The sequence below is a fragment of the Hydra vulgaris genome, chromosome 02 (assembly GCF_038396675.1).
Source record: "Hydra vulgaris chromosome 02, alternate assembly HydraT2T_AEP".
Lineage (NCBI taxonomy): Eukaryota > Metazoa > Cnidaria > Hydrozoa > Anthoathecata > Hydridae > Hydra > Hydra vulgaris.
Window position 1 is genome coordinate 65,919,109 of NC_088921.1, and position 26,683 is coordinate 65,945,791.

The window sequence follows — 26,683 nt, forward strand, 5'->3', positions numbered from 1 at the left end:
GATTTGTGCCTGCTATCGGTTTAAACAAGAAAACAGGAAGCATGATTTTCAGTAGGAAATGCCGCAAATATGTCATCAACATATCTTTTATAAAAGATTGGTTTGACTCTATCATACAATTTTAACCACTTTTATTCAAAATTACCCATAAAAAGATTTGCTTGAACCGGTGCAAGTGGTGAACCATGTCAGAGTGACGGCTCTATATTGTTATTAATCTTTTTTCTTTCTTTTCTTTATAGTTGCTTTTACTATTGTTTAACTGAAAGTTTATTAAATTTCAAATTTTTTAATTTCAATGGCTTTTTTTAATGGCAATGAAATTCGACTTGAAGTCTACAATGACTTTTAAAGAGTATTTGCTGTACTGGAGAGCATTCGCACTGAGTACTGTATGAAAGCTCTAAATCTTATTATAGATTATTTTAAAGAACATTTTATTATTGGAAATAAATTAAACAAAAATAATTTGCTGCGCTGCTTGTTAGGTTATACTACGTTATGCGTTAATTAAAATAGTCTGCACATATAGCCAATAAAAAATTAAAATATATTATTTATAGATTTCCATTTACTTGTTTTGCATTCGCAATAATATTTTTTATGTTATTATATTTTTTTTTAGATGTTAATTTAACTTTATTATATTTTATATTACTGTAATATGATGCTGTTGTCAAATTTTTGCGTCATCGGAAAAAGTAAAACAAACACGAAAACCCTCTGGCACCCTTGGTGTCATCTGGCCTGACAATAAATATTAGTTTTATTGATATGTATTCTTTGAGTTAGTACAATCGTATTCATTTTGATATTAAGAAATGTTTGTAAGAAAATATTAAATGCTTTATTTGTATTCTCATATTTAAAAACTCCCACAACACTAATTCGATATTCGTTAGATAAAAAAAAACTCCCACAACACTAATTCGATGTTCGTCAGATAAAAAAAACAAACTCCCACAACACTAATTCGATGTTTGTCAGATGAAAAAAAAAAAGCTAGAAGTAATTAAGTTACATCAACTAGTAAGACTGCAAGACGGTTACATCTCTGAAACAGAAAATGAATTATCAATATGTAATTGGTTTCACAGTTGAGACACAGTTAGCTTCTGTGTTTGTAAAAACTAAACCCCAAATTTCTCTTTTAAGTCATCTTATCCAGAAAATGGAGATAATAATATTTTACCGTATTCAAGTGAAAATTTTAAAAAGAGCTTTAATAATTGGGTGATATTAAAGTAAAAAGATATTTAGTCAGTTATCTGTATCTCAAAGATCTCGAATATTTTGCATGAGGACAATTATTTTATCAATGCTCGAAAAATAGTAAAGAATTTGAAAACAATTAACGACACAGCAACGAGATGTTGCAATTGTGCAAGAACTTGATGAATTAATTTCTCACGATGAAGAACAAATTAGTGCTGACAACAAGTTGTTTGTTCGTGAGGCACCCTTAAATACTGTCTAGTTTCGCTAATATTTTACAGCAAATGTTCATAAGTAATATGGAATAGATATAGAGGTTGACATTTACAGATTTCCTAATTTCGAAAATAACGGCCACCCGTTATATATACTACTACCACTACTACGTTGATAAACAAAACAATAAAGAAAAAAATATATATTTTTCTGAGAAAAATTTCAAAATTTAACAATACAGAAAAATAATACAATATTTTATAATAGAATCAACTGATGATTTTTTCAATTACAAAACCTTTTAGCTTTTTTAAATGATTGAAAAATTAAATTAATATCCAAGATCAACATGAATTTTGATATCTAAAAAAATTTCTTACTTATTAACACCATGTAAAATTTACACGATTTTATAAAAATTAATTTAATGTTCTTTTTCGTGTGTGTATAGTACATAACATTGGGATATACAAAATTTAAAATAGTTATAGAAATACATAAAAGTCCTGTCTATGGCGTTGTAATTATATACAAATATAGATTTGAAAATTTAATAAAAAGTAATACTATAATAATAATAATAATAATAATAATAATAATAATAATAATAGAAATAATAAAAATTATTATTTTTTTTTGTTATAATTCGTTTCTAAAAATTAAATCAACTTTACTAAAGGTTAAGTAAATTTCAAAAACATGAAAAAAAAGAGAGAAAAAAAATCAATTTACAAAAATAAAAATAAAACAATATTAGGAAACCTTTGTTATTGATTATTACAAAAATAAAAAGTAAAAAATACCAAAAATAAAGCATAAAAAACCTTGTTGTTAATTCTGCCTTGCACATACTTTAAAATATTGAATACAAAGTATCGAATGCAAATTTCTTGATAACTTTTATGTTTAACTATGGCAGCAATTATTAGAAAACTAAATCTACATTTATCTTTAAAAGATTTAAGTGATTCAATTTTAAAATAACATTACTCCTCCATCTTCCTGAATTGAATGAATTTGGTAATGATCTCCTTCTGTACTGAGCGTTGGTGGTACTTTTTCTTGAAACTGATTTTCATAATAAGTTTTGATAAGACGTTCACGCTCTTGCTGAATAGCGCTTTCAATACCAAATATAGAAGTATTAGCCTCATTCTCTTTTGCTAGCAATATGTCAACGTCAGAGTCTGTGTAAAAATCTTCTATCGGATAAGAATCTTCTGAAGGATAAGAATATATGGTTTCTAGATTCTTAACAGCAAAAACCACCTTTTTCTAAAACAATAAGTTTTAATTACTTAAAATGATAAACTTTTTTTTAATAGTTATGTTTATATTTAACAAATTATATTAAATTTTAAGAGTTATGTTTATATTAAGTAAATTATATTAAATTTTAACAGTTATGTATTTCTATTTGCTAGTTATGATACCCAAATTTGCAATTTTAAAAATTAAAAAAAAATCTAAAATCCTGTTTGCTGTGTATTTTTTATGTCAGTATGAACGCTATACTAATAATATTAAATACTGTAATATTTTTAAACAATTGCAATTTTTTTTAGTCTTGTTTCAAAGGAAGGGAGGTTAGGAAGAGGGGTTTTAATTTTTGATGCAGTAGTAACAACTTAATGATTGAAAAATTTGTCAATAATAATCCTTTAGACTATCTGTTTTAGAAATTAAGTACTTTGATTATGAATTTTAGTTATTCAAAGTTTCAATCTTAGCAACAACTTATTTTTAGCGAGTGAACAAGTAAACACAGATCCTTTGTTTAGGTGATTTTCTATATCTGATTTGGAAACTTCCAAATATATAATTACCTGTTTCAAAATATGGTAAACTGCAAAGTTACATTAATGTTGCATTATTACCAGCAGTTAATGTCTTCTGCATTATGACCAGATAACAAAGAGATTAAAATAACAAGTTTGCATACCAGACTCCTAATGAGATGTAGGGAGTCACAATTTCCTTTAACCTATTTTTTTGATTTCTAGGAAGCATCCTCAAGTTTTTCTTTTAATTTTATTTAAAAAAAAAGTTTAAAGTAAAACTGTAAACAGATCCAGACAAGTAATTCAAGATTTTCCAAATTTCATAAGACTATTTTTGAGCCAGTAGTGAGCCTTCTGACATGATCTGAGATCACACTAAATTTCTCTAAGATTAGGTAGCAGCTCACCAATCTTAACTGCTTTAAAAAGTTTGTAAGACTGTTTTTGGTCTGTTGGCATACTATTCATTGCTGTTTCTGGAATAACAACTTAATCCACTGAGCATTAAACTGAGGATTATACTCCATTTTAATGACATCAGAGAGAAGTTTTATTACATGATAGTCCATTAATTCCTTTTTTAGGTGGTGCAAGAAAAACTCATTTAAATGAAGCATGATTATATAGCCTAATGACACTTGGGAACTAACAGCTTTTTAAGATAGGCTGTAACACAACCTATTCAGCGGATGTTAATTGCTTTATTTTCTGCTGAAGTGCTTAACATGACTCTGTAAAACTATATTGTTGCAGCAACAAATAAACACCTTCAGCAAACTGTTTAGAAGGATGAATAGGTGCACCTAGGGTGAAGATATAGACCACCAGGTTTTATATTTACGGTAATATATTATTTGATAATAATAGGATGTAACTGTCCATTTAAATCATTTATCATTGTTCTTATTGGATCTTTTTTACTACCGAGGTATGCCAATATTATTTGTATTTGAAACATCTAAGTTATCATTTTTCCTTGCAACTGCCATGACCTTTCCCCTTGCTCTCATTAACTAAGAAAGATCACAAACAACGTAAGAGGATTCAGTGTTTTGAAATCCTGCTTCAATTAAGTCTTGCAGATAACTTGCAGCAATTGCTGCACTTGTGGCAGGTGAAATCCCAAACACATAAAATAAAACTAATTTATTTTTATTAATCACCTTATACTAGCTTTAGCTTTGTTATTATTGACATTGTGTTTCTTCTTGTTTTCTTTTCTAGATATTGTGCAACAAGGAAGGCCTAGACACCTAAATTTTCATATACAAACCTTTCTACCAACAGACTAATTTCATTATCTTGTTTTAAAGTATATTTAACACTAACTGGAGTTTTCATTGAGAGGAGAACTTATAGAACTATTCTTCTGATTTTCTTTGTTTAATTCTATTTTATCTTTTCCTGTAACCTAAAGCCAATTATTATTGTAAATAATAATTTAATAGTTTATTTCTCACCATAGTATAACACTTATATAATAATATCAAGTCCTATTAAAAATTAAAATGAAGCAGCAGTTAAAAAATGTGCATTTGACCACAAGCCACACTAGAATTTAAATTGTTTTATTGATGTACTGTAAAAAATTTCCACCCTCCCTTTTATTAAGACCCCCTCCCCCTCCTTTATTAGATCTGAACTAAAATTCCCAACTTTGCATTAAGCATTAGAGAGTAATTTTTTGAAACCCCTTTCGGGTAAGCTTTTTTGTTACTGACTTTTCTCTTGATTTTTTCATTTTTTGTTACTGACTTTTTTCTTGATTTTTTTTTGTTGTTTAAAATTTCTCTTCGTTAAAATAAAATGGGAAGATACCAAATCAAAATATAAAGTCTTTTTTATAATTATGTTGAAAATCAAAGAAAAAAAAGACCAAGGTCTCCTAAAAGAAAATCAGATTTTGTGGAAGTTATGCTATCTAGGAAAATAATATGGCCATTGCTGTTACAGCAAAATAATGACGTATTCAGAGTTTAGCACATTCAGCTGTATCAGCTAATGTCATTATTCATTTTTTCTCTTCCAGGAACTTCCAACTCTAATAGTGGTAGCTTGCAGTCTTGTTGGAACCGTAGATTTAAAAAAAAAAATCAGCTTGTGAAAAAGGACTTTGATATTTCTTAAAGTCAAAGTCATGTTTTGCTGCCTTGTGGGATAAGCTTTTATAGGCAAAGGCTAGGAAATGCCAACTCTGACTTAACACATTCCCTGTCTTGGAGCTTTTGGTTGAGTAAAGGTTGTGGTTTGGACAACATACCTGTTATAGTCTTGCAGAAGTGTTCTCTGTTATCCCTATTTTCAAAAATTCTGGAGAGCAATCTGACTTGTCTAACTACTGTCCCATTGGTTTTCTTCTTATCATAAGCTTGGTGTTTAAGTCTTTGATTAACAAACACTTAATCAAACACTTAATCACTTAAACACTTAATTAAGCTTTCAGTGGCTGGTGAATGTACTCAATGAGTCATCTACCCTTCATCTTCTAAGATTAACTCTTTATTCCGATCTTTCTAGGAAAATATATATCAAATCTATTGCAAAATTAGCATCTACTAAAGTTGCATCTTTTTATTGTGCTCGCCACTTTCTTACTCCAGTTTTTATTCTTTATCTCTATAAATCTTAAATCTGCCCTTGTATGAAATACTGGAGCGGACCTTCGAATAACACCCTTTCTCTTTTAGATAAGGTACAAAAACGTATTGTAAACATAGTTGAACCTACTCAGGCAGCCAACCTTCAACCATTGTCACATTGTCATATTGTTGCTTTTCTTTCTCTTTTCTAAAAATACCATAATGGGCGCTGCTCTAAAAAGCTAGCGTCTCTTGTGCCATTTACTAAAATTTGTTCTCGTGTTACTGGTCATTCAATTAAGTCTCATCTATTTATTGTGAATGTTCATAAGTGCTCCAAAAATTCTTACTTATCTAGTTTTTTTCCATGAACATTAATTCTTTGGAATTTGCTCCCTTTATCTTGTTTTCCTGATTCATATAATTTGCTTAAATAAAATTAAAAAAAATTTCATTGTCTCAGTCTTTTTAGCAAGCGCCATCTGCATGTCAGACTTTTTACCTGTCTTTGACTGTATAACCATCTGAGTTCTGTATGAGACTGTATGATATTCTGTATGAGACTGCATAACTGTATGATATTCTGTATGAGACTGTATGATATTCTGTATGAGACTGCATAATCTTCTTTGATTGTATAACCATATGAGCTCCAGAGTTAGAATTTTTTATAAAAAAAGTGGAATTAGATTACTGGCAAGATCTCAGTTCGAATATTTAGAGATTGCATGTTATGTTTTTTTTTCTTTTTGCATAACTACTCTGTTTGTAGACAGTTCATTAGAAATAAAATCCTTTCTAGGTCTAAAAATTCAGAAGGTGATTGATATCTAGTTTAAGCTTTATACTAAGTTATGAATTTCTTAAGATTAAAAAAAAATATAAAATTAAATAGGAAAGGGCTTATTTACATTCTTGTATTTATGTTTTTGTTTTTTTGCAGTGAAAAAATTTAGAAAAAATTTTTTTTAAATTTGGCTTCAGCGCTGCATTCTTAATAAGAGACTAATACATAAAGACTGATATATGTACTTTATCCATTTAATTATACTTTGTTTTAATAAAATATTTTCTAATCAAGAAAAGGTCCTTAGCAAACCTACTTCGAAATTGTAAAAAGGAATAGATCTTTTCATAAGCTTAAATTTTATTTTTTCATAAAAAACCTATTATTGTTGATGTACCCTAGTCATCAAAAATATTAAATATGTTTACTTAAGTCATGGCTTAAATAAATAACCTTGATATGTGTGTGTGAGCGTGTGCCTGCGAATATGTGTACAAGTGTAAAAAAAATTATGTCATGTAATTAATTATAATAACATACATAATAAAAATAAAAAAATTAATAACTTGTCTATTAAATTGAAAAATTGTTTTTATAAATATTTAAGAAACAAAGTTCAACTCACTTTTTGAACAGATGATTTATTAGTTAACAAAATAGACTTGATTTGCTCCACTACTCCATTGTAAACAACCTTAGGAACAAACAACTCTTCCTCACTAAACTCCTCATCGAGATTATTTGAAGTAAATATTAAAACTTTAAAGTTCTGTAAGTTGTTGCTACCATTCAGATTTTTAACACCAATTTGGTATTTACCATATTCTAATTGTGCATCTCTATCAACCCCTGGTATAATGGTTAGTCGACTGATGCGCTGATTATTTGGATTTAAGTCAAAAGCCAAATAAGGTTTTTGAGTAAAATTTTCTTTTTTAGATATATCATTGATACGCTCTATAACAGCATTACTGGGACTCTCTTTAAGTACATTTGTTTCTATAGATTTTGAGAGTTTTGAATCTATTATCTTGAGAGAAGAATATGAGTTGAAATTAGTACTTGCAATATTATTATTTTCATAAAAAATACCGCTTGACATAGGTATTTTTTCTTCTGAATGTTTATCTATTTTGTGATTATCTTCTTGGTAAACTTTGATCCCAGATGACTGATCATTAGGTACATAACTACTGTTATCAACTTTTGTATTAACAGTGGTTGACTGCTTGTTGTTAGCAGTTTCTTTTAAGTTTCTAACAGAAAACTGAGTTGAATCTAAGCTTTCTTTTTGTAAAACATCTTTTATATCAAAATTTGAAACTGGTTCTTTAACATCATAATCGTTTACTATAACTTGACCAAGCTTATTGAAGACAATATTTTTTTTCAATTCTGGAGCTGTTCTTGCGTCAGTTTTATTAAAAACATCATTTTTTATAGATTCTGGAATTGTATTTGCACCAGTTTCATTAAAAATAGTGTTGCTTTTTTTTAACTCTGAAGCTGTGCTTTCATCAGTTTTATTAAACACAATGTTTTTTTTTAAATCAGGAGTTGCATCAATTTTTACAACACTGATGGGACTATAATTTATGGAAGGTTGCAAACTCATTTTTTTTAAAATTTTAACATCTAGCTGTTGGTTTTTAATACTTTTGCTATCTTTTGATGAAACTAATTCAGTTGAAGTTGCAAATTGGCTTGTGCTGATTGGGTAGTGTATTACTTCCGGATTTTTTTTCTCTTTAAAATTTAACAGAATTTTATCCTTACTTTTTGTATCAAAATTTGATATTTTATTTAACTGAACATTTTCAGAAATAGTTTTTTCCTTTGAAATAGGAAATTTAACTTCTTGTTTGCTAATGTTTAATAAATTCATTTTATCCTCAGGTATATTGTTTGATGTTTGTTCATTATAAACAGTACCTCTTAGCTTTTTCTCATCTTTCATTAAAAGTTCTTCAAGATTTAGAACAGGCTTTTCTTCAGTATCAACTGGTTGATAAAATATCTGGTTACTTAGAGTTTGCATAAATAGACTTTTAGTTCTTCTAATTTTAGTAGGTTTTTTTTCTGGTTTTATAACATCAGATAATATTTCATAACTTTTTTGGTTGTTTAAACTAATATTATTTTTATTTACATAACTTGAGTCCTTGGCTAAATAATCTAATGAAATGCTGCGATCTAATTTCTTAATTTTTTTAACAAAACCTTCTGAATTACTTTCTGATGGACTTTTTGAATAACCAAAATCAAAAAATGAATCAACTTCATTAGAATTTGAAGGTGTAGATTGATTATCTTTCACTACAACATGTCTTAATTTAATACCCCATAATGATTTAATATCATCTAAATTTGTTGACTCACTGTCACTTTCAACTTTAACTGTTGATGTACTAACTAACATGTCTTCTTTAGCTAAATCTCGTGATATAATGGCACTACCATACTCTTTAGATAATGACATTTGTTTCTGTAGTTTATTTTGTTGAATTGAACGAGCATTCTCATTTGTAAAATTAAAAGGCTCCTTCCATTTTGGGTATGATCTTTGAGACACAAATGATGCCATAGTATAATTAAATGAAACTAAATGTATTTAAAATGCTTACCTACTGCTTCTTCTCTATAAAACATTGTTATATATTTTTCCTAAAAAATAAATAAAGTATAAATTTAAAAAGAAACAAAATTTTTTTAAAGATTAAAAAATATAGAACAAAATATGATTAAAAGATAAAATTTTGCAGCATATGATGATATAGTTAGGCACATACTAAAGACAGTATTATCAATGATAGCAAGTCTATCAACCTTGATATCATTGATAATACTAAAAGCCCTTCTTCTATTAGTTATAAACCTGTTAAATTTACAGGGCGACCATTGATGTCAGATATTGTTAAGAAAAACTAAAAAAGTTGTCAATTCAAAAAAACACATTTTAGGTACATCTGACTCCAACAAAAAAAATCAAACCAATCTCTTTAGATAAACTGTCTGAGCAAAATATTTATATATTTGTCTCAAGATTAGATCCTTCTACATCAGAAAATGAGGTAATTGATTGCAATTATGATATTTTAAAAATTGAAAATGATGACTCTGTAAAGAGTGAAAAAAAATTAAAAGTTTAGTGGTTATTACTTGTATTATATATCTGCATCTACATTGTATTATATATCTGCGTCTACATTGTATTATATATCTGCATCTACATTGTATTATATATCTGCATCTACATTGTATTATATATCTGCATCTACATTGTATTATATATCTGCATCTACATTGTATTATATATTTGCATCTACATTGTATTATATATCTGCATCTACATTGTATTATATATCTGCATCTACATTATATTATATATCTGCATCTGTGGATTACACCCAGTTAAAAAAGTTACTCCTAGTTAAAAACAAAGTTGCTTGTTTAATGTCTACTGAAGCTTGTTTAATTTCTACTGAAGCAGTAAACATATCATATGATATATTAATTGGTTGAGAATAGTTATTGATAAAGAATAGCAGTCCCCTTTAGAGGGACTGCTATTCTTTATCAAAAAAATCTAGCAAATGATATTACAATCATTAAATCTTTAGAATCTAGAATCACTTGTTTAAAAGTATTAGCCAATTTAGGGTCAATTTTGCTAATAAATGTGTACAAACCAACAAATTATAATGACGAACATTGTCTTCATAATTATATGGATATATGCACAAAAATAAAATCACTTATAGTGAAAACTGATGCTATGAACACAGTAATTGCTGGCAATTTTAATTGCTATGAAGTGTCAAGATTCTATGAAGAATTTTCTAATCTTGCTTTAGAAAATAAACTGATTAAATCTGATATCCATCGCCTTGATAATGTCTACACATATTTCAGCAATGATAATTCTATTTCTTCGTGCTTGGACCACATTCTATGCAGTCCAATGATTGATAATTTAATTATATCTATATCAGTTTTAAATAATGTTATTGCATCAGACTAAAAACCATTAGCATTTCTGATTTCTTGCTCATTATCAAACTCATCTAAAACTCTCAACTGGCAAATTTGTGACAAAGCCACCTTATCACATGAAGAAAAAGTAAACTTTTTATTAAAATCTGTATATGTACTACTCTATCTACTTACTGAAAATATACCAAATGGCTACAACACAACTTACGATATTGACTTACTCTATAACAACATCATAAATATTATACAATCTATACAATCCATACCTAATTGTAATTTTAAATATAAAAATCATGAATATATTACTACAGGTTGGAATGACTATGTTAAAGATAAACACTGTTGTTTCAGAAATTGCTAGATATTGGGTTACCCAAACTTGTTTATTTGCTTGCATTTTGGTAAAGTATTTTGCTTTACCAAAATGCAAGCAAACAAGTTTTTTTCTAACATCAAGCAAAATGTTAGAAAAAAAAAATCAGACAGTTTTGGAGTTGGAAATAGTGCTCATCAAGGAAGCACATTGTTGCTGTTTCTATTTAACTTTTACATACACAATTTGATTTTATCAATCTCAAACCTACATATTGGATGTAATATAGGTGGCATCTTCATGAATGCATTGGCTTACACTGATGATATGGTTCTAATTGCACCTTCTTGGTTTTCTCTTCAAAAACTAATTAGCTTTACAAATAAGGAGTCTTCTTTAATTTACATGTCTTTTAATACCAAGAAAACTGTATGTATGGTGTTTAATCCAACTCAAAAATCAAAAATTATATCAAACTCCTTCTCAGAATTATGTATAACAGGCTTTTGTTTAATCTTTTAAATAACTTGGTCATATAATTAAAAAATGACCTAACTGATGATCTTGATATAACCAAGGAGGTTAATGATTTTTACACACATATGAATATTCTAATTAGACACTTTCATTTATGCTCTACCAGAGTAAAGGTTAAATTGTTTAAACCATATTGCATTTGTTTATATGGTGCTCCTCTGTGGCAAAATTGTAATGATAAAACAATGGCACTCCTTCAGTATTGCTACAACAAATGTGCTAAAATGTTTTTTGATTACAACAAGTATGATAGTATATCTCTCATGCTTTTAGAGCGCAGATTACCATCTTTTTATACAATTATCTTAAACTACAGACATGCTTTTCGTAATCAGTTGATGGGTTGTACCTTAGTGAATAATTCCATGCATTCACTTATCTAATTTTAAGATAATATTTTTTATTTAAAAACTATTATATTTTACTATGTTTTAATAACTAACTAAATTGTTCATGTTTGTTAGTAAAGAAAATATTTTATAAACTCGTTGCTCCCAAGTTAAGGGCTGGGTGGGCCCAAAATTAGAGTTTTTTGTTCCCAAACTCCAATTACCCCAATTCTTTGCAAAACATTCTTTTTTGATATAAGCATAAAAATACAAAAGTTTGGAGTTTGCACAATGCCTGTAAGTGTCAAAACTCAAATATCTGAAAATCCAGTGTACACCACTGATATATATATATATATATATATATATATATATATATATATATATATATATATATATATATATATATATATATATATATATATATATATATATATATTTATGCAGCGTGGAAAATAACGGGCGGTCTTTGGTCACTGACCGCCCGAAACGAATGAATATGCTATTTTGACCTCTCAAAACGAATTCTTCCCGGTGAAGGTTGACCGGTTGAAAAAAAAGAAGAGTTATATAAGATTTGACAAATTATCAAGATGTCTTTAAAAATGCATTTACTGAAATTTCATAAAATGTAAATCTTTGGAAAAAGCTTCTAAAATAATTTTATCGTTTGTACGCTACTTTAAATCGCTTTGTTAGTGAGTATTATAAATAACGTAAACTATTGATTTTTTTTGCTTCACTTATTAAGACTAATTTCATTTTACTGGTGGTGAAATCCATAACTACTTTTTTTATAAATGAATGAAGTTCTTATTTTATTACTGTTTTAATAATAGTATAATATTAATTGAGAACATTTTTTTATTCCTACATTTTATTTAAATTTTCTTTACATCATTTTACTTATTTTTCTTTTTTTCTACCTTTTGCTTTTAAATTTTACCTTTTGCTGCCAATTGCAATGAAAAAATACCTTTATTTTTTATTTTTAGTTTAATTTATCCGTAGTCAACAAAACTTACAAATTATCGACTAAAAGCCGCACACCAAGCCCTTCTGTGATGAAAATAAATTTCTTAGATTTCAATTAGTTAACACTCCGGAAAATAGAAAGTTCGTATTTGAAATTGTCGAGGCTCTTATGTTCTCTATTTTAAAGACTCTTGGTTCGGTTGACGCTGAGTGACTGAGAAGTTAACTTTAATATTTAGATAAATTTAAAATTACCAAATGCGCGTTTGCTTTTTTTTTTCTACTATTAAAATTTAAAAGATATATATACTGTAGTATAAAGTTTCGTTTTAAGTAACTTAAATAATTTTGATAGTAATTCATAAAACGATTTTATAAAATCAAAAAATTTTATAGTTTATAAAATGATTTTAAATAAAAATGAATGAAAGATATAAAATGATACAAATGAGATATAAAATGTGCAATCATTTTTCTTTTTCAACGTCGGTAACGACTGAAGTTCTTATTTAACCATTATTTAAAATCAAAGTATGTAGCTACGAACATTTTCTCCTTTTTTTTCATTCATTTTTCTCGTAACCTTTTCCCTCAATTTCTGAAGTCATAGCAATGAATGAGTTTTTTTAAATAAGTTTCAAATTAACAATTGCGAATTTGAACATTTTTTATATTACTAAATTGTAAGAGAATCGTCAAACATCAGCACTTCAAAATGGAGGCGACTAAAAAGAGACAAACAACACTTTCATTTTTAACACAAGCAGGATCGGAATTAAAACCACCTGTTGAAAAGAAGAAAAAACTCAATAGTAGAAAATTACAGCTAACAACAGCTCAAAAATGGGTAAACACTACTCTTGCAAAATATAATGCAAATGAATGGCTAGAGATATTATATAATGGAAACTATGTTACAGCATTACAATGCACTGTATGTCGTCAGTATACTAAACAAATTGATATTTATAAAGGATATACGCCAGAATGGGGAAGCGATGAAGGTAGTTGTAGGATACAGCACAGTGCCGCAGTTGATCATGCAAATGGTTTGCCACATCAAAGAGCCTACGAATTAGCAATGAAAAGTAAAGGAATGGATGTAAGCGAACGAAATGATAAATTAAGCAACCTGCAGAAAGAAATGCGGCAAACTGATATTTTATCGGGCCTGAAAACCATGACCACGAAAGATCTAAATTTAACAAAAAAAAAATTTGAGGTAGCATACTTTATTGCCAAAGAAGAGCTTCCGCTTAGCGTATACCCTAAAATACTACGTTTGGAAGAAAATCATGGTGTAGAGTTTGGCCAAGCATATAGAAATAAAATAACTTGTGGAACTTTTATTGATTACATTGGATTGAGTTTGTCAAATATTCTCAGAAATAAGTTGAAAACACGAAATTACTTCAGTATTTTAATTGATGCATCAACAGATGTATCTGCAATTGAAAAAGAAGCTATATTTATTATCAGTTTCGATCCTACTCCAATAGGAAAGACCGAGATATGCGTTGAGTGTTCTTTTCTTTCTATTTCTGATCTTGAACATGGAACATCTGAAGGAGTTTTCAATAAAATTAGTCAATCCCTTGAATCAGAAGGTATCGAAAATTTTAAAACTAAATTAGTTGGTTTTGGTGCTGATGGCGCAGCTGTAAATAGAGGAAGTAGAACAAGTGTAAATGTATTACTTCAGAAAGAAATTCCATGGGTAACTTTTGGTTGGTGTGTTGCACATCGCCTTGAGTTAGCGTTAAAAAATAAATTTGCACAAATGAAAGCGTTTAATGATGTCAATAACATCATTTTGAAAATGTATAACATTTATAAAAAATCCCCAAAAAAGTTACGACAGTTAGGAAACCTTGTTGCTATCCTTGAAGAGGGTAATTCATTTGACATTGCAGGTATTCGCCCCAAAAAAGCATCAGGTATATTGGATTTTTTTTTCAATTTTAACTATAAAAAATACTTTATAAAATAATATACTTTATTAGATGCTGGTTTTTTATACAAAAGTTCTTTATAAAACAGTATTTTGAGCAATAAAAACTTTTTATAAAATAAAATACTTGTGCAATAATAAATAGGAACACGATGGATTGCACATAAAATTCAAGCACTTGAGATGATCTTAGACAAATATGGAGTATATATGAAACATCTCGAAAACATGACTGCAGATTTCAGTTTTACTCAAGCAGAAAGAGCAAAGTTTAAAGGGTATCATCAGCAATGGAATCATGGACGAATACCGCTTTATATAGCATTATTCATAGAAGTTTTATCGCCAGCAAAGTTGTTATCTTTATCTTTTCAAAGCAACGAAATTGATTCCGTAGCATCATCTGGATTTATTGAACAAACTAAAAAACAGTTAAGTCGCTTGAAGAAAAAAGAATTTAATGATTTACCAACTGTCAAACGTTTCCTTGCAAAAGTAAAAAACAACACTGGTAAGTATTCATTCCAGGATGTTGAGCTTCATGACTTTACAAACGCACTAACTTTAGTTAAGAATTCGAAATCAATGATTGTATCGTTAATTGCCGAATCCATAGAAGAGCGTTTGGAAACACAAAATACAGTTCCTGATATGTATGGAATGTTAATCCTAAACACTGGTAGCTGGTTTCAAAATAACACCAATAATTCATTTGCCGATGATAACATCGAAAAATTGTATGACTTTTATAATATGCCGTTACGTAATGCTGGCTTCACTGGGAGTGTAAATAATATGTTAGATGCTTGGCATAACTTAGTTGATTACACTGTCAAATATTTGGCACCAGATAAAACTGAGTACCGTAAAGTATGGTATCAAATTTTTTCGAGTTCTATGAAAAAAGATTGGAGTCCAGTTCTACTTCTTGTTGAATTGTTGTTCGTATTGCCTGTTTCGAATGGAAAGGTTGAGCGTCTTTTTTCTCTTATGAATAGAATTAAAACTGACACAAGAAATCGCTTAACTGAAAAACGGCTCAATAATTTAATTCGGGTGTGTACTGATGAAACAAATAGTGGAGAATTTGATGTGAATCCTGCCATTGAATTATGGGCCGAAGATACGTTGCGAAGGCCTACACAAGAAAGTCGAAAAACTTATTCAAAAAAAGAAAAGAAAAAAACAACTATAAAAACATTAATTGATTTAGAATCGTCATCAGACGAGTCTTTAGATTTAAAATTGTCTTTCGATGAAACTTTGGATAATGAATCAGATGAAACGTATATCTAAAAACATCTTTAAAAAAACATTTTTAAGTTATATAAAACTTTGTTTTTTGTAACTTAGGCAATTATTATAGTTGTATTACATAAAACGATACTTGATTAAGTATTCAGTTTAAATTTTTTTGATATAACATAAAAATGTGTATTTTTTATTTTTTTAAAAAATAGAATACAAATAAAAAAGGAATACGAGTTCGTTCATTTTAAAGTATCAAGTTATTGTTTTATTTACAAAGTTTCGTCATGCAAACGTAATTCGTCATGCAAATGTAATTGCTACGTTAAAAATTTAAACCAAAATAAAAATTAAAATTTTGACCGCCCAATAAAAACAACTGACCGTCAATTTTATGTATTAGCCGGTCAGTTTGACCGCTCGCCTTTGATTTCTTATTTTCCACGCTGTATATACATATATATATATATATACATATATATATATATAGTTCTATAGATTGTTGCATTTAGAAGTACGGAAGGAAAAAAATGATTCTTATGCCAACAAATACATCACTTTTAATTATTTTTGACTTTCTTCCAACATTTGCGTGTTGTCAGAAAGTTAAAACCATTAATTTAATTACAAACTAATCGTTTTTTAGAAAAACCACAAAAACGCAAATTTAATTGACCAGAATGTTATTAAAAACATTCTGAATGTTTTTAAAACATTCTGAATGTTTTTAAAACATTCTGAATGTTTTTAATAATATAAACAATGTTTTTGTTTTTATTTTTTTTAATAAAATGTTTTTATTTTTATTTTTTTTACTGTAAATCATACACGGAGCGTTGCTACATCGACTATCTTATAGCCTGACTTGCAACAAAGTGCTGCTACATCGACTGACAAATAGCCTGACTCGCAAAGAAATGTTACTACATCGACTATCTTATAGCCTGACTCGCAAGGGAGTGCTGCTACATCGACTGAGGGTTTGGTTGGGGCAGGCAGTCTATCAAGTAATAAAAAAAAAAAAATTCCGGTCTTGCATTTTAATTTTTACTTTTTGTCAACAAAATATAGAAAAACTTTCTGACAACCAGTTAGGGGTTATATATGTATGTATATATATATATATATATATATATATATATATATATATATATATATATATATATATATATATATATATATACCAGCCCTCAGAATTAGGAAATAAAGGCCAGCAATAATTTGCTGACCTTAATCTGCATGAGGTCGGCACCAACCTCATACAGATTTAAGTCGGCAAAATATTTGTTGGCAGAAAAAATGTAAAACAAAGGTTTGACCATAAAACATAGAAACAAGGTCAGCAATTTTTTTGCCAACCTCAATTGCTTCTAGGTTGGCAGTTAGGTCGGCATTGCTAAATGCCAACCCTAATTGGGTTGGCATTTAGCAATGCCGACCTAACTGCGAGGGTTAATATACAGAGTCTCAAAAGATTATCTGATTAAACAAGTTTTTCCCAAAAAAAAAATGTTTATGCTCTAAATTATACTAAAAATAATGAATAGCGATACCTACTTTGTCTAACATTTTAATTCTATTGGGAATAGTATGTTATTTAGCGCTCATACTTTTTGATTCATGCTTTAGTTGGTTTATTATTTGTCCTAAAAGAAACTTAATATTGAATAGGCTTGTAAAAAAATTATCCAACCAAGCAATATTTAGGTAAGTTTAATTAATTTTATGTGAAATTTATTGAAATATTTTAGCAAATTTTTAAACAGTTAATGAAACTGCATAACAAAAACCCATTTTTTTTGCAGTAAAAAAAAAGTTTTGTATAAAAAAAAACTGGCTGAGCAAGCTGAAGGCAATTATGGAATCAAATTATCACATCAGACAATCAGAAATCGTATCCGAGACCAGGGATTTTAAAGAAGACTTGTGCGTGATAAACCATATTTGAGTAAGAAACATATGAAAAGAAGATTGAAGTTTGCTAAGAAGTTCAAAAACATACCGTTAAGTTTCTGGAAAAAGATCCTGTGGAGCGAGGAATCGAAATTTAACTTAAAGTCACCTGATGGAGCCCTAAAAGTGTGGAGAAAAGCCGGAGTTGCCTACAAATTAAGCTGCATGAGAGGAACTGTCAAGTATGGTGACGGTAACGTGATGGTATGGGGTTCAATGGCTTGGAAGGGTGTCAGAAAGGGTGTCCAATTTATTGATACTATAATGGATCAGGTGCAATACAGAAACATATTAAAGAAAAATTTGAAGTTATCTGTTCAAAAACTTTGGCTAGGATCTGATTTTACATTTCAGCAAGATAACAATCCCAAGCATAGTGCCACGAAAACCAAGGAATGGTTTGCTGAAAATAATGTTGAGGTCTTGGAATGGCCCACACAATCACTGGACCTTAATCCCATTGAACATTTGCGTGAAATTTTAGACCGAAAAATTGGAGATTGGTCATTTTCCAAAAAAAATAACCTCCGAGTTGCAATTGAAGAAGCCTGGGAAAAGATTCAACCAGAAGAAACAAAATCTTTAGTCAAGTCAATGCCTAGACGTTTAGAAGCTGTAATCCAAGCAAAGGGAGGCCCAACAAAGTACTACAACAATTGTTTTGTTATATAATAATTTATTAAGAAACAAATAATTTGATATATAATAATTTATCATGAAACAAATAATGTGTTTGGTCAAATATTTTTTGAAAATAAAAAAACGACCTAAGTTCCTTTATTTTAAGACTGAAAACTTTGTGATTCATATTTTACATTAAAATAAATAAAATCTATTTAAAAACATGTTCTTTTATTTTTATTAATCTTGAGTTTACCAAAAAAGTCTAAATTTACGAAAATACAGCACTTTTTTTAGGAAAAATATTTATATAAATGTTTGGTTGGATAGTTTTTTGAGAGATATATATATATATATATATAAATATATATATATAAATATATATATAAATATATATATATATATATATATAAATATATATATATATAAATATTGATTTAAATATATATACATATATATATATATATACATATATATATATATATATATATATATATATATATATATATATATATATATATATATATATATATATAAATATATAAATATATATATATATATATATATATATATATATATATATATATATATATATATATATATATATATATATATATATATATATATATACACAAAAACATACACACATTTATTTGCATAGCCAAATGCAAAACATTTTTGTGTTGAAAAAATGATGATTTTATTAATGATGTAGGCTATAAAAAAGATGATATACTTAGAGACATCAGCGGATTATAATAAATCAAACTCTTGATCAAAATTGGTTTCTAAGGCTGGTGCAATGTGTGTAAAGATTACAGTAGACAGAAAAATAAATGGAACAAGCATATTTTTAAGTTTTTCTTTTTTAACTTATCTGTTTTCTCATGTTGTTTAAAAACTGTAAAAAATGTAAATGTACATCAAAGAGTACTACTATAATGAAGATTTTTATATGTATTTGTGCATGATTTTATTAAAGGATTATTGTTTTTAAAAACATTAAAAGCACACAGGTGTTATATTGAAAGCAAAAAAATAAGTGGCACAAAAACTTTATTTAGTATTTTTTTGAATTTTAGTGGGAAAAAAAATAAAATTTTGGTAAGTTTAAGTCTAAAATTATAATTACATATGTAACACATAAGATGCGTTCATATGTAACATATAAAATATATTTGTAGCACCAGGGATGCGAAGTCCGGAGTCGATGAAGTCCCTATTTTAGCCCGGAGTCCGGAGTCTTAGGAGTCCATAAAAATTTTAGGACTCCGGGACTCTTTTTTTTTTTTTAAGTTAATAATATGCCTTAAAAAGACCTTGTCACAAAGCACTAAAAAAGAGCATTTGACCGGGAGGCTAACCATCTGTTTTGCCAATTTTATTTATTTGGCCAGATTGAGTATCGGTTCGAATGTCGCGCCTTGTTAAGAAGTGTTACGCAGCTCGCATTTTATGTGCGAAATGGCCATTTACCTACCCGTTCAGTAGTTTTACGTTAAACAAAAACTTTTATCGTTTAGAATATTTAAATTATCTTTTAATATTGTTTATGTGACGTTTATTCAGAAAATATAAAATAAAAGCATTTTGCCACAATTGTGATCAAATAGGTTTTTTGTTAAAGAAACAGTTTGTTTAATAATTTTTTTTTGTTAAAATTAGTTAAAGAAAATAAAGTGTTTTAAGTTTAAATTTTTCATCATATTTCATTATAAGTTTTATATTTCTTAAATATAAAACTACTATTGAAACCCTTAATGTTTGATTTATATTTTTTATCCCATTAAGAAAGTACTTATGATGAACTGTTTATTAAAGTATTTCCTCATCATCAATTGTCTAGACCCAGGGGCGATTTTATGGGTTGTATGGAAAGGGGGTTGTTGCCCCCTCCTCTAATAAGAGAGGGAGTTAACATTCGTTGCTTTTGAAGGACTCACCCTCCTCGTTTTACTCAAAAAATCGCTCCCTGGCTAGACCTGTAGGTAGTAATATGTTTGAAAATTTATTTGCTCAAATTTTTTTTTGTACCAAATTTAAAAATAAATGATATTTTAGTTTAGAAGCTAAATCAGAAAGAAGCCATAAAAAGGCTTATAAAAATACGTCAACAAATAAATAAAAATTATTTTGCCCAACAATTCCTTTGAAGGGAAAACTACTAGCGTCATCAATTTGTAACTAGTCATGTTAACAACTTTCCTAATGATGTTTTCGAGAGTTGTTATACAGATAATTAATTTGGTGAAGCATATATAACAGAGAGCAAATACTTTGCATGTTCACAATAACTTGCAATAACAACATTTTTATTTATAATAATATTTGCTGTTTACTTGTGAGCAACAATCTTGACTAGTAATGGCCGCTAACTATGCATCAGATACAATCTACAGACATTTTCATCGTACAAATAAAATGTTGAATGGATGTAAAGTAGTATGCTTCAAATGTCTTGTACCCGAAAAAAGTAAAAGTAATTGAGTTATGCTGTAAAGAAATTACATGTGCCGCAAAAGCTCGCATTAGCAACCTTATACGACATTTATCTAGAAAACACGCGGAGCTCATCATTACGTTAGAAAAAGAAAAATTTGAAAAACAATTAGAAGAAAAGAATAAGAAGCAAAAACATACAGCCATCAAAGGCAGCACTTCACAGCAATCCATATTAAAGTGTTTTGTACCGCAGCAAACTAATTTGCATATAGCAAAAGATGAGTTTTTAGAAGCCTTAAACCAGCTGGTTTTGATTGAAGGTCTTTCATTCCAGGTTCAAATTATTTTTTCATTAATATTTATTAAGTAATTTCAAAAAAAATCTAAAAAATTATATGTTTTTTGCCATTTTTTAATAAAAATGTATTTTTCTAAAAACAATTTCTATAGGCGTTTGATCGGAAACCTATTCAAAAGCTTTGTGGAAAAGTTGCATCTCATTTTGGATTTAAAATGAATAGAGATAATATGAGAATTCAAATTAGTGATCTTGCCAAAAAGCATCGCGAACAAATCAAAAACAAACTATCAGAAATGCTAATTTATTTAAAAGTTAATTCTACATCTAGGCATATGCGCCACTACCTTGATATAAATGTGCAACACTCAAACAATGATGAAATTGTTGTCATCAATCTTGGCACAATCTATACGAAAGGAAAACAAACGGCGGAATACACTAAAAAAATTATTGAGAAGTGTTTAGATAAGTTTGGAATCAATAAAATTAATATTTTAGGCCTCAGTGTTGACAATGCAGCAGTGAGTAACACATATTTTAAAATTCACCTATATTTTTTTAAAATGAAGAACATTGTATATTAAATTGATATTAAAATTAATATTTTAAATAAAAACATTTAAAAAATAAACTTTTTGATAAAACCGTATATTCACTAAATTTTCAGTTAACTATTGAAATCATAATTAATATATTTAGGTAAATATAAAGTTGGTGCGCGACTTTCGGATCAGCGCCATTGAGGAAATCGAAGATGACAAAAGCGATCTTTCAGTTGAAACTGATGAGTTTGACGAAGATGGTCAAAATAAAGCAGACAACGCGGCAGCAGTCTTGGCAAGTGGAGTTGCCGGTAGAATGAATGTTATACATCTTCAAAGATGTGCTGTCCACACTTTACAGCTAGCCGTGAATGATGCATTGAAGATGCCCACGATGCCCAAAAAATTCCTTAGCCATGCAAGAGAAGTTGTCAAAACTGCGAGAAATTCTAAGTGGATTGACTTCTTCAGAGACCAAGCTCCACATCTTGTTCCAATACTAGATCAGGCTACCCGTTGGTCTAGCCAGTTCAATATGATCGAGAGGCTAATTCAGGTAAGTTATAGTTTATAACTTCTAAGTTTTAATTAAGTGTATAAACCGGTTTTCCAACTGCTATAGTATAAATGCAATTAGTTTAATGTAAATGACATTTACGTTATTTAATAACTTGTAAAATTTAGTTTATGTAAATATTTCTTTAATAATCCTCTTTACTTAACTAGTTGAAAACGTAATACATATATTTAATAAATTCTTCTGTTTTTCTAGATTCGACCAGTAATTCAAAACTTGAATATGCAAAAAGAAGCTCCTAAAGAATTTAATGTGCAACCATATTTTCGGGGGATGTGGGAAGAACTGAGAGATCTATTGCATATGGCACGCGGTCTAACTATCAGTTTTCAGCGTGAAAATTTTACCACAGACGAATTCCTTTTTGATTGGAATTCAATAAAGTGTGAACTAGACAAGAAAGACAGTGACTTACCTAGAGATTTACAAATAGGAATGAATAATAGAGAAAGCGCACTATGCGAAAATTCGTTGTTTCTTGCAGCAGTTTACGTGGATATTAGACATGGCTGTATGCTAACAACGACTGAAGATAAGGTTGTTTTTTTTTATCAAAATGCATTTATATATATAGTTTTGAATATTTAACTTTAAAAAATACATATTCAAAAACTTATTAATATTTCTATAGATAGCTGCGCTGATGGACTTTGGAAAATTAATTACAAACTGATTCAACTGGCTAATAAAAATAAGAATGATGAACTCGACAAAATTAAAAACGCAGTAGCGCGCAACTCTTTTTCAGTTCATGTAGCCGAATCTAGTTCAGAAAATGAAGAGGATGCTTCACCAGTCGCAAAGCGATGACCAAATTTATTTATGCTATGTGAACAGGAGATTGAAAAGAATTGTTCAAAAGAACAAATGCAGGTTCAACTAGACATAATTGAAATGGATTTTGGACATGCTCTAAAAACAATTCCGGAAATTCGATCAATGTTTAAAGATACCTCCTCCAAATTAGACGACTTTATAAAACTTAACCCATTTAAAGTAATTAAACAGTTCCCTGAGGTTTTACGGAATGCTTGCCGAGTCGCTTTGTCGCTACCCATATCCCAAGTCAGTGTTGAGCGACTGTTTTCAGTTTTAAAGCACATGACACCAGATCATCATAGTCGATTTACATCTGAGTTAATTGACGATATGCTTTTTTTACGAACAAACAAGTTTTTTATTTGAATAATTTTTGACAATGTAGATTTTGTAATATTTTGTTCTTGTAACTTTATAATTTAGAGTGTAATTAATGTAAATAAACATTTAAATCTTTTTATAATTCTATGATCATATGTTTTCAAATAAACTGAGAAATTGAGAATTCTGTGCATGCAGCAAAACAAAATAAATAAAAGTTATCTTTGGAGTTGTATTATTCTTATTAGGCAGTGGTTGCGCTCTGCTGCATAAACCCACGGATCCCTTATTTTTCCTAAAAAGTAAGGGAACTGTGGTTCAAACCACGGTTCTCTTATTATTATTATTAAAACTTGCCACAAACGTGGGCAAGTTTTGCGACATCGGTAAGGAAGGAGGAGTGAATTCCTGTTAATTGCTTTTCCGCGGTGCTCTGCGATAAGACCGAATACACTACTTAGGGAATTAAAAATACATATATTTATGTGTATATATATATATATATATATATATATATATATATATATATATATATATATATATATACATATATATATATATATATATATATATATATATATATATATATATATATATATATACATATATATATATATATAATTCATAATAAAATTATTACTGGTACCCTATCACTTTTCTGGCATTTATACATAAAAACTCCAGATAGTAAAAATCCTTATTTAATTTAAGAAAGAAAAAAAAAAAATTTGGAGTCCGGAGTCAGAGTCCAAGGAGTCCATGATTTTTGAGCACGGAGTCCGGAGTCCCAAAAAATTGATGGAACTTCACATCCCTGTGTAGCACACAAGTTTTAATTAATTGAATAAAATTGATTAATTTATAGCAACATGCACATTGTAAAACAACATGGGACAAATTCTCAAAGAAACTTAATTGTGGATTTGGTAAATAATGGCAAGACCTACAGAGTTAATAAACAGACTGAAATCCCTTTTTAAACTGTCTACAAACTACAGAAGTTAATAAACAGACTGGAGTCCCTTTTCGAACTGTCTGCAACATTTTAAAAAAGCATAGTTTGAATGAGACGACAACTAATATATCAGAAAGAGGCCGTAAAAGAAAAACATCTGCTGCTATTGATAGAAACATTATTTTACAAGAGAAGAAAAACAGATTTGAAGCTGCTCAAAAGATTGCAGACAAAGTTAAAAACGACCACAAAATCATGATTTCAGCTTAAACTATCCGAAATAGAATTAGAGAGCAAGGATTTCATGGTAGAGTATGTTGCAAAAAACCCTATTTGACTAAAAGACATGAAACAAAGATTGTTATTTGCAAAAAACTATGCAGACAAGACTACCGAGTACTGGAAGAAAGTAACTTGGAGTGATGAATCCAAATTTAACCTGATCTCTTCGAATGGACAGCAAAAAGTCCCCTGCATGGAGAAAATCACTCAAGAAGAAACCAAATCTTTTGTGGAATCAATGCCTCGATGTCTGCAAGCAGTTATTCTGGCAAAGAGTGACCCTACTAAATATTGATATACTAAATTTTTTGTCTAAATACTAATTTTTTTTGTCTAATTTTGGAATTTTTCTTATTTGTGGAATTATTTTTTTTGCGAGAAAATATTTGATCAATATAAGTACAGTTGATTTTTATACATCATATGAACTTATATTTGACAATTTTTGAATAGGATGCTTTATATAATGCTATTTTCAAATAATTCATAGTTTTTTCCCTTAAAAACAAAAATCAACTACCGTTTTTTAATCATTTTATACAAATTTTTTCAAAAAAAAAGTTTGTTCCATTTATTTTTTTGCTTACTGTAAGAGGCAAGTCTGTATCATGAACAGCAGATTTGACTGTAAAAATTGAAAGAAAAATTATTTTATCTGAGAAATCTGTTATACTTATTCAAGAGCCAGAGCATTAAATGTAACATTTTGAAGAAATAAATAAATTTGTTTAAAGCTACTTGGAAAAAGCCTTAAAATTTTTAGAAATCTTTCAAACCAATATATGTGGTGCAAAAATGCTTGTTCAAGTTATTGTTCTTTATATAGAATTTATAGAACAATATCTTATACGGAAATGCTGTTTGTAGGGTTTTTATATGCAAAAAAGCAATATTTGCCAGGAAAAAAAAAAGAAAAAAGGTCCTCAATTTCTGAATTTGGACAGCACCCAAATCGGTGCTCAAATATGGTCAAAACAGTTTAGAATAACCCTGATTTATATGTCCATATATATTTATATATTTACTTAAATGAGTATTGAACATTCAAAACTATCCTTAATCTACACTAGAACAATTAATCATATTCCACTTTGATATTCAATACTAGAATAGAAAAATCCACAATGTATTTAAACAGGTATCTACAAAAATTTATCCAGACACTAATAAATCCGGTGCTAAGTTTACTCTTTACTTTACCTGAAAATACTCAGTACATTCTCAATACACCCTATCAAAATATTGCACTAATAGTTTTTTTAAAACTCAAATCAATATTTATTTCAATTAAAGATTTTAAAGATTTTAAAAATCAAAAAATATTCATTTTTCAACTCAAACCATGTTATGGATAAAGGAAATAATATAATTTATACATAGTAATAATATGTAAATTAACAAACTATTAAACAAACATTTCAGACTTTGCAAAACAATTTTTTAAATAATTATAAAAAAGAAATTATTTTAATAACTTATACTAAAAATAAAAAAGTTCTCATACCTTAGTAACTCTTAAAAAGTAATGAAAAATGCAATGAACTGCAGTGAAGTCAGTGAATTTTCCAGGCTAACAACAAATCTTTACAATATTATTTTTAATTAGCTAAATTATTTTTCTGAATATAAACTACTTGTACCTGGATATATTTGAAATATATTAAATAGTGTATTGTTTGTATGCCTAAAACGTCAAATTACCAGAAATTTTAAGACTGCATTTTTCTGTGTTTTTCCAACACTTTATAATAAACTCTTCTAACACACGATATTGATCAGTTATCACCTGATACTTGTTATACAAGTTATTAATATAATGTCTAAAAGTTCTTTTTTGCTCAAACATCAAAATATCAAAAAAAAATTCAAATGTTGGTTATTAAATTAAAAAAAAAATAAAAAAAATTCTTTATTATACAAAATTATAAAACTATATTCAAAAAACT

General features: G+C 28.4%; 2 protein-coding genes across 2 annotated transcripts; one reads left to right on the forward strand and one right to left on the reverse strand.

Moving 5' to 3' along the window:
* Positions 1-1,618: 1,618 nt before the first annotated feature.
* On the reverse strand, positions 1,619-26,397 carry LOC101241713 (uncharacterized). Its single transcript, XM_065791729.1, has 3 exons — positions 26,242-26,397; positions 7,204-9,242; positions 1,619-2,706 (listed from the first exon to the last, which is right to left on the reverse strand). The coding sequence occupies exons 2-3, from the start codon at positions 9,160-9,162 to the stop codon at positions 2,407-2,409; spliced, it is 2,259 nt and encodes a 752-aa protein (XP_065647801.1). The 5' UTR covers positions 9,163-9,242; positions 26,242-26,397; the 3' UTR covers positions 1,619-2,406.
* Positions 13,441-15,972, forward strand: LOC136076250 (zinc finger protein 862-like). Its single transcript, XM_065789724.1, has 2 exons — positions 13,441-14,662; positions 14,822-15,972. Exons 1-2 carry the CDS (start codon positions 13,441-13,443, stop codon positions 15,970-15,972), a joined length of 2,373 nt encoding a protein of 790 aa, XP_065645796.1.
* Positions 26,398-26,683: the final 286 nt, after the last annotated feature.